A 9,637-nucleotide genomic window follows, 5' to 3' on the forward strand; every position below is an offset into this window, starting at 1 on the left:
TAGAGGTATGCAAATTTGGCCTATTGGCACACAATGGTTTGACCAAAGGCATGTGATCCAAAGGGGAATGACATTCTAGGTGGCGCAAAAGCTATGGCTAGTATGGCAACCAAGTTGGTTTTCAAACTCATCCTTATGCTAGAGATAGACCTTCCTTGGGTTCAGATAGTCATAGATTGGATGAAGAAGGCCACATTGGCAAAAAGGCAAGTAGTCTAATCTCTTAGGAGAGGATATTCTTGTTTACGGACATGGATTTTAAGATCCAATCATCATTTATTGCTATTGCATTATTGAAGAATTGGAACACATTAAGCTTAGCATTGCATCAGACTATAAGGGTTCACAAAGATGGCCAAGTCTTTGGCAACCTAATGCAACCAACTTCATGGCACTTAACACTCCAACGAACAAATTCAATCTCTACCAAGTTGAAACACTCTAGCGAGAAGAGCTAATTACCAATAAGGGGTATGATTAGCCTAGTGTTCAAGTTTTACCTAGAAAACGTCTCCCAATGACATTAGTGACAATAAGAGGCAAAGTGGCAATAGCTATCAAAAACAAAAATGATATTGATAAAAGAAAGGATTATAATTTTCTCAAACTTCGCAAGCTCTAGAAAGCTCACTTCCCTAAGGATCATTGGAAGTCTTGAAGGTGCACAATACAAAAAGTATGGAGGAGCACTCCCTCTAACAAATTGAGTACCTTGCTTTTGAAGGTGTGAACTAAGAAGCTAAACACCAAGGATCATGTTGCAAAGTTTGTGAAAGTCTCACCATGTTGTCCGTTTTGTGTGAGGGCCAATGAGCCCATCCCACATGTATTATAGCGCTACCCAATTGTCCAAGTGTTATGGCACAAAGCTAAGTGATGAGTCAACTTAGCAAGATCGAATGCCACTATCAAAATGAACTCTTGCTCTTTTTGGTGACAAAGGAAGACTTGGTGAAGAGACACTAAAGTTATGGAACCTAATTAGGGCCATAATTATTAGAGTTATTTGGTGTACTAGGTAGTCACTAGCCATAGAAAAACAAGATAGAATATATTCCGAGATTCTTTTGGCTAGTGTTGTAAAGGATGTGTGTGCTCTTTTGAGGAAAGTTAGAAAAAAAGAACACATTGGTTACAAACTCTAGAAAAAGGCTAAAGTCTAAAATGGAGGGCAACCTTTCTTTTTGGTCTAGCTCGTAGTATACAAAGAGAGGCAATGTAATTATTTCTGACAGAAATATCAAAATACTTATACGCACTAAACAAAGGATTAGTAGTCGACAAAGTGCTGCAAATGCTTTAGTGATTGTGAGGTTCTCTCCCGCCTTTGGGATCCTCAGCTTTCGTCAGATGATGTAGCTTACCTCCTGGCTAGCTCATGGATATTAAAATTTCCCCTAAGGGACAGGCTCTTTCTGTTGAAGGTGATGAGAGGGGCTCTATTTGTGGGGGCAAAGCTTAAAGATAGAGGCCAGGCCAATGACTCATGTCCCTCTTGTGGATACATTGAGACCCTTGCTCATGTGTTCTGGAACGATTGCTTTGGTTTGCGGATTTGGGAGTTAGTTTTCACGGATTTTCCTATTGTTCATGCGGAATCAAATCTATTGAATTGCTGGGTTCTTGGAGGGTTTTGCACTCACAACAAGCACAGATTTTTGGCAGCACAGCCCATTCGCCTAGTGGCATTACAAATCATTTGGCACCATAGAAACTCCCATATCTTTTAGAATCTTACTCTCTTTGCAAGATATAGCCTTTTAAGACTTAGGCATATGGAACTTATATGGGAAATTAGGCAAGTTAGAAAGGGAGAACGTGACCAAAATCTCCCTTTTCATCAAACCTCAGTAAGGTGTAATTTTGTTCAAATAATTCAACTATCTTTTCGCGTGGACAAAGCGCCGCGAATTGTAAAGAAAAAGACGCACATGCTTTACGAGTGTCAAGTGACAAGTAGATTGCTTTAAAGAAAGATGCCCCTCACACTTCCCACACTTGCTTTGCTGCGGGATCCATGGCCGCATTTTTTACAGTTCACTTATCGTGCATGACGGAGTGAAGAGCGTGTTTACCATTCCTTACCCTGCAGCTGGCCTCCACAACCCAATGGGAAATTAGCAGAAGAAAGGGTGGAAACGGCGAACGGCATGTAGCTAGCTAATGTGGACCAAGCCAACAGATTAAGAATTTTATGAACAAAAAAAGTCAAGAGAAGAAGAGGTAGTAAATTTTGCTTCTCTGTTGATTATAACGTTGTCATGAGAGAAGAAGTCTGAGGTAGTAAATGGCGTATATATGGCACTGTTAACGACAGGAGAACGAACAGTACACACACATACTCTCTCTCTCTCTCTCTCTCTCTCTCTACTCGTGTATAAAACGCGCTTCACCGGGGTAATTGGCAAACGCAGAGGAAAACAAGACCTTTGAGAAACGCGCGCGCACACACACATACACACACACACACACACACACACACACTCTCTCTCTCTCTCTCTCTCTCTCTCTCTCTCTCTCTCTCTGTGCGCTCGTTAACTCAAACAAGCTTCCGCTCCTGCTGTAATACAGATTAAGTACTGCTTCATGATGGAGAAATGCGCAGCATGGACGTGGAGATTGAGTGCGATGAACTCCCTAATCATGAACTTCGACGATTACAGCCGACTGATTGACAATATTAAGCTTATACTAAGGTCATCACCATGGATCACGAATAGTACACTGCTATGGAGCAGCGCGATGGCCGGTCTCCTCATGATGCTGCTGCTGCTTCAGGTGACCAAGCAGCTGCAGATGAGGGAGGGGAGGTCGAAGAAGAAGTCGGGATTAATGAAGCTGCCGCCGGGGCCGCGGGGGCTACCGATAGTGGGGAACTGGCTACAGTTCCGAGGGGGTTTGACGGCTCGGGGGTTGGCGGAGCTGGCGGCTCGGCACGGGGACGTGTGCCTGCTACGAATGGGGCGGCGACGCGTGGTGGTGGTGTCGTCGCCGGAGGGGGCTCGGGAGGTGCTGCAGGCCCGGGGCGCGGAATTCGGCTCCAGGGCGCGCAACCTGGTTTTCGATCTGACAACCGGCGGCGGCCAGGACATGGTTTTCGCCGACTACGGCGACCACTGGCGTCGCATGCGCCGCATCGCCACCCTCCCGTTCTTCACCCACAAGATCGTCCAATCGAGCGCCGCTGCGTGGCAAGCCGAGGTGGAGGCTGCGGTCCAGGATCTTGCCACGTGGACGACTCAGGATCCTGCCACTTCAACTAAGGGAATCCTGGTGCGCGACCGGCTCCAGCTCATGATGTACAACATCGTGTACCGCATGATGTTCGGCCGGCGATTCGACGGCCAGGATGATCCGCTGTACCGTCAGCTCATGGCCCTCAACCGCGATAACGGCCGTCTTGCCCAGAGCTTCAAGTATAACTATGGCGACTTCCTGCCTGCCTTGAAGCCCCTGCTGGGTGGCTATCTCAGGCAAGTCTGGGACGCCAACCAGCGCCGCCTCCTCTTCCTCAGAGATGGTTTCCTTAACGATCGCAAGCAGTAAGCCTTCTTCCTTGTCATTTACATGTGCCAGCATTTTCTTGGTTTAATGTAAAATGAAATGTAGATATTTACTTTTTTTAAATGAAGACCTTCCGATTTTTAAGAATAAGGTATTGAGCTTTTTAGTTATAAAATGGCAAATATGTGTAATTTGATTCAACAATCCCTCCGAAATTTCGAGTTGAAGGTCTTATATCGAAGTTACCAATATTATTTTTCATAATCACTTCATAAGAATAAAAGAAGTTACATTTCATTATATTCCCTCCATGTGACAAGCTTCCCAATTGAAACTTTTCCAGATTACTAAATGGACTTGCCAACAAGATCGGTGTTTTTGCCAACAAGATCGGTGTTGATTACTTTCTTGATGCACATTTGAAAGGAGAAATCAGTGAGAATAGTGTCCTTTACCTTATCCAAAACATGAACGTCGCAGGTATTTGTCTGATGATTGTGGCTTTATCCAATTTTAATGAAGTAGAATGTGAGGGTTCATCCAAAATAGGAGTAGGATTATTAATTAGGACTTGATCCAATTACAATGAGGTAATTGATGTGTGGGTTCCTTTTCTCTTACAGCCATCGAGACTACCTTGTGGTCTTCAGAGTGGGGTATTGCTGAGTTAGTGAACAATCCCCCCATTCAAAACAAGCTCAGAGATGAACTAGACAATGTGTTGGGCAAGGGTATTCCTATCGCAGAACCTGATATAACTAATCTTCCCTATTTGCAGGTAATTAATTGTGCTAATTTATATAACTATTAACTTATATATTGTATGCACCCTATGTGTTTTCAGCCATTTATTTACCTGTGATTTGTACTACTAGCAACCCACATGAGTCCAAAAAGTATGTTATGTGTGAGAGTGGAATTCATGGATGACTTAAAGAAAGTCATATATATTTAATTTACTAACTTTTTTGTGGATTTTTTAAAGCTCTAGATGAGATATATAGAAGATATCGCATACATCATTGTGAATATATTACAATATATATTATAAAAATGGGATATTCCTAAAATTTGTAGCAAATGCTAGGTCAATTTTATCTAGAACTTCTCAAAGTGTGAAGAATGGTGTTTTAAAAAGTTATCAATCAACCTACTTAAGTTTAGTACTCTTTTTTCTTTTCTTTTTTTAAAGATTTGCAAATTTGCAAATATTGGACACTAAAATCATGCCTACTATAACATCCATATTTGTCACTATCTAGACATGTTTCCATCTAATTAGCTATATATGCAATGAGAAATCATGTGTAAATGTATGTGGTCTACACTATAGATGAGACACATCACACATGATTTGCACATTTAGCATATACTAGTTGTATCACTATCTACCATCTCTTGAGCTCCTGGCACATTCTGATGTTTGAACAAGCTTTGTTTGCTTTATGGTGAGTATCTATATAGACCATTAATGTTTTTACTTGTCTAGAGGTATTGTGATATGTATCCCTTATACATATTAGATGCATGTCTAACAACATATATATCCATCTGGTCATTTGTCAATGTAATGATGCTAATATGAGATGTGTCACTCATGTCTAAACAAGATTTGTGCATGGTGCAGGCATTTATAAAGGAGATTCTAAGAAAGCACATGGTCATCCCCTTGCTATTGCCACACATGAACCTGGAAGCATCTAAGATAGGGGATTATGATGTGCCTGCAGGTTGCAGGATTCTAGTGAATGCATGGAGCATTGCCAACAATCCCAAATGGTGGGATAGGCCAGAGGACTTCCAACCAGAAAGGTTCATAGAAAACAAGATAGATCCAAATGGTAATCATTTTAAATATATCCCCTTCGGCTCAGGGAGGAGAAGTTGCCCAGGAAGCATGATCGCACTGTCAATTTTGGGGCTTGTACTCGGTCGATTAGTGCAAGCATTTGAGATATTACCTCCTCTTGGAGTGGACAAAGTGAGCATGGAGGAGGTTGGTAGCCAGTTTAGCCTCACCTTGGCTATGAAATCCAATGTTGTTTTGAAGCCAAGAGACCTTTGAAGCATATACATGTGTGAGCATAACATACAGCAAAAATGCCCATTTTTTCAAATGGTTTAATGGGGGTGTGATGATTGACAAAATCAAACCATCATAGATAGAAATGCCTTTGCAAACTGGCTTCTTCATCAGACATTCTCAACTAATTACTAAAGCATATAGAAAAGTATATATACATAAAGAAGTGTATTTCCAAATTTTGCATAATATACTCAACCCATTGTAACAAACCCAACCTTTTCAAAACATACGACACCAAGTTAAGATTTTAATCATCATCCTCAAGTTTTGTTTATCAAAGGATCAATTTAATTAGCTAATAAAAAATATAACTTCATGAAGCCAAAAACAACCAAGTTTTGATGCCATGAGTAATCCTAATGGATACTAGAAACAACCATCACTACAATAGATAGTGGGCATACCGATGAAATTGAAGATGAGAATACATGCAAAAATGTCTTAAAATATAAGCTCCAAACATTGGAATAAGCTTCAGAATATGTATCAATATGGGTACAATGATATTTCCATCAAAAAATACACCATATGAGCCTTGGGATATGCATCGATAAATATTGAAATTTTACTAATGCTTATTTCAATTACTAAACTAACAATTATAGAAATACTTGTGGTATACCAATGTTTGTAGAGATTTTTTTTTTGGGATCTAGCCCTCCCAAGGGCTAGATTCCTACTATCCATGTCTGTTATTGGCCTCTCAATCAAATAGATTGTTGTTATAGTCTCTATAAAACCTCAAGTACTAACAAAGAAAGATACTACGAAGTACTTAAAAGTAGGAATCCAATACAATAATGTCCTAATAATATGATAACAAATGAAAGTATAAATCATGAATCATAGAACTATAAAAAACCACAAGAAGCTATCTTCATAGAGGTATGATTTCTATCCTAAATATCTAATATCAATGGATACATTTTTAAAAAAATAGGTGGCAGCATGCTGCCTTGTCAGCTTCCAACACCATGTGATGAAGAATGTTCCATAAAGCAATAATAAATTGAGTACACAATCATCGTGGAGATACGTGCATCATGAGATATTGAAAAAGAAGAGTTGTTGATTCAATATTCAAATAAGTACAATATCAATGATGACAACTCATAAAACTACATGGAACAATAGAGGGAGAGTGCAAAATAAACATGGAAATGTATGTATAGATATCGCAATATGAAAAGTCCATACAAAGAATGAGAAATATATCCAATGAATGCTATATGGAAAGAGCCTGTATGGATCACAGGGAAAAAAAGGAAAGGATATATGCTCCATGAATCCAAGTGATTGCTCTAGTTTCTCGCCATTCAAGAGCTCGTCTTACAATGGAGTGTCAAATGGACTCTACAATATAAACAACCAGAGATTAATCCACAATACATAATGCATCACAAAAAAACTAATGATTGAAAACAAGAAATAGGCATGACTTACTAGGTTGCCACGTGCATACAATCTATTGATGAGTGCAGTGAGACCATGTCTCTTTGCATATTGAGTCTCCAAATATGTAAGATTGTGGTTTGTGATGGAGTACTGTAAAGAAAACAAAGTAGTATTGTTAGAAATAAGGTTATTAGTACAAGTGATATTCTAAATAAGAAAGTGAGAACAACCAAAAGAAAACTTACAAAATCCTTCAAATAAGTTCTATGGCCACCATTCCCCAAATGATGCACAACCCCTGCCTCCAATCATACCCTAACCTCCCACTGTTACCGCCATCATCTTGGAGAATCTCTTCTCCCTAAGTCTTAGCCAATCCTCTATGTCTAATCACTCGGGCTTTGAAGCACCACTCTTGATTTCCTTGCATGTATTTTCTCATCTGTGTGACATATATACACGTATACAATCCATTATCCATCCTATGAAAAACCTCTCTACCATCATAGGTATGGGAAACTCCTCATGCAAGGATGCAATCACATAGTCCTTGCTCCCCTCTAGTATACTTTTCCAATAGTCTAAAATATTGTGTCTAAATACTTGTTGGCACAACTCTCTTATGTGAGCCATCACCCTCCTCCCCTCATCATTCATGATCATGACACATGTTTTCTCATCCACAAGGTATACTATCCTACTAGGATATATCTAAGGTGCACCTTCTCCCACCTACGACTATGCTCCTAGGCATAACTAAGAGATCTCTATCCATTTGGTGTACCTATGGGGGGGATATCTCTCGGAGTAGCACCCATAGGGGTATGACCTATGGATGGTTGAGTGAAACCTAAAGTCATGAGAGTAGACATCCCTACGGGTGTGACAAACCCTAGAGGTGATAACTGTCTACTAGACCCATGATATAGAAACACTACATTGGTGCCTCCACAACACCCACTTGAGCCACTCTCTTTGGAACCGATATGAGAGCAAGGAGTGGAAACCGGCCATGAGGACACAACAGCTGCATCTCCATAGCATCCCCCAAAACCACCCCCTCCGTAGATTGAGTGAGGCATCCTTGAGGCTCCCTCCGGGGCCAGTCTAGAGCATTGAATCCACCTATTGAAGCATTAGAGAGCGTACTAACGTAGACCATGCAAAAGTCCAAATGATGATCGAAACAACTCCTAGTCTGACATAACTCTAAATTGGGCCATCTGATCTAAAATGTCGCCCACATGACCATGATACACTATATATCAAAACGGCTAGGTTAGTTATTGCGTATAAAATTTAGATTTGACAACAAAGAAAGCATGCAATCACCTTTGGAGTACATCCCCTCAAGAATTTCCACTTCTCTCTAGAGACCTCTATCCCTTTGAACAAAGCTGCAGTCAAAGCTTCATGCAACCACCTCATAGGCATGAATCGTGGCATCTTTCCCATGTCTTTGGAATATTGAACCGATCGATAATGTGTGATATGCTAAACTTCTAACTCGTGCTTCCTCCCGTTCTCTTCTGGCTTGCTGGTACCTATCAAGACATTTCTTGATGATGCATAATGAAACATACAAAAATGATTCCCTTTCTCCTCCATGGCATCATTCATCCTCTTTTCTACCCCATTTTCAACCACCACATCTAAATCCACTATCAGCAGCCACTTTGAAATATGCACTAATGCCTCAACACTAGCCAACCTTCAGCCATACCACTACAAGGAAACGCAAGTATAGCGATGACGGGTAGCAATGCAGGAATAGCGGTGTCACTATTAGCGTCGCATTTGTGACACCCCACAGGGAAAAAAAAGAGGGTCGAAACCTGAGCACGTTTCATTTCACGCATTCGTGAAACATTTCAAGAGGGAGAGCGAGAGAGAGAGCGATTGTTTTGTATAGAGGGTGAGAGAGGGAGAAGAAGAAGGCTTGCCGCCGCCGCCGTTCCCGAAGGAGAGGAGGAGCCGCCATCACGAAGAGGAGCCGCCAAACCCTCGCCAAATCCTTACGATGAGTCCATTCTCTCTCTCTTTTACTTGTTTAGGGTTTAATTTGTGTATATTGAGAGAGGGAGAGGAAATGAGAGAGAACGAGAGGGAGAGGGAGAGGGAGGGAGAGAAAGAGAGGGAGAGGGAGAGGGAGAGGGAGGGGGAGGAAATGAGAGAGGGAGAGGGAGGGAGAGTGCATTCTCTCTCTCTTTTACTTTTTTTAATATGATTTGTGTATATATATTGAGAGGGGGAGAGGAAATGAGAGAGAAAGAGAGGGAGAGGGAGAGGGAGAGGGAGAGAGAGAGAAAGAGAGGGAGAGGGAGAGGGAGGAAATGGAAGAGGGAGGGGGATGAAATGAGAGAACGAGAGGGAGAGAGAGTGTATTCTCTCTCTTATTTATTTATTTTTTATATAATTTGTGTATAATGAGAGAGGGAGAGGAAATGAGAGAGAAGGAGAGGGAGAGATAGAAAAAGAGGGAAATTAAAGAGAGGGAGAGGGAGGAATGAGAGAGGGAGGGGGAGGAAATGAGAGAGAGAGAGAGAGGAAGAGAGAGAGAAAGCGAGGGAGAGGGAGAGGGGGAGCAAATGGGAAAGGAAGAGAGAGGGAGAGAGAGAGAGAGAAAGAGAGGGGGAGGAAATGAGAGAGGGA

The 9,637-nt window shown here is 41.3% G+C and overlaps 1 protein-coding gene across 2 annotated transcripts; it reads left to right on the forward strand.

The window, feature by feature from the left end:
• The first annotated feature begins 2,092 nt into the window (after nucleotides 1-2,092).
• On the forward strand, nucleotides 2,093-6,045 carry LOC148013627 (trans-cinnamate 4-monooxygenase-like). 2 transcript variants are annotated; one of them, XM_087667783.1, is made up of 5 exons: nucleotides 2,093-2,223; nucleotides 2,572-3,542; nucleotides 3,848-3,984; nucleotides 4,128-4,282; nucleotides 5,132-6,045. In XM_087667783.1, the coding sequence occupies exons 2-5, from the start codon at nucleotides 2,587-2,589 to the stop codon at nucleotides 5,567-5,569; spliced, it is 1,686 nt and encodes a 561-aa protein (XP_087523909.1). In that variant the 5' UTR covers nucleotides 2,093-2,223; nucleotides 2,572-2,586; the 3' UTR covers nucleotides 5,570-6,045. The 2 variants fall into 2 exon arrangements, with proteins under 2 accessions (XP_087523909.1, XP_087523908.1); XM_087667782.1 differs by having other exon boundaries at nucleotides 2,212-2,328.
• The last annotated feature ends 3,592 nt before the right edge of the window (nucleotides 6,046-9,637 follow it).

The sequence above is a fragment of the Lygodium microphyllum genome, chromosome 26, assembly GCF_053477565.2.
Source record: "Lygodium microphyllum isolate KBCC chromosome 26, Lygodium_microphyllum_v1.1.10, whole genome shotgun sequence".
Lineage (NCBI taxonomy): Eukaryota > Viridiplantae > Streptophyta > Polypodiopsida > Schizaeales > Lygodiaceae > Lygodium > Lygodium microphyllum.

What these genes read in the sequence shown, in the direction of transcription:
- LOC148013627 (XM_087667782.1), top strand. Translation starts at nt 2,299, where the DNA reads ATGGCACTGTTAACGACAGGAGAACGAACA. An exon ending in TTCCTTAACGATCGCAAGCA is followed by an intron (nt 3,543 to 3,847) that starts GTAAGCCTTCTT and finishes AAACTTTTCCAG; the next exon opens with ATTACTAAATGGACTTGCCA. An exon ending in CCAAAACATGAACGTCGCAG is followed by an intron (nt 3,985 to 4,127) that starts GTATTTGTCTGA and finishes TTTCTCTTACAG; the next exon opens with CCATCGAGACTACCTTGTGG.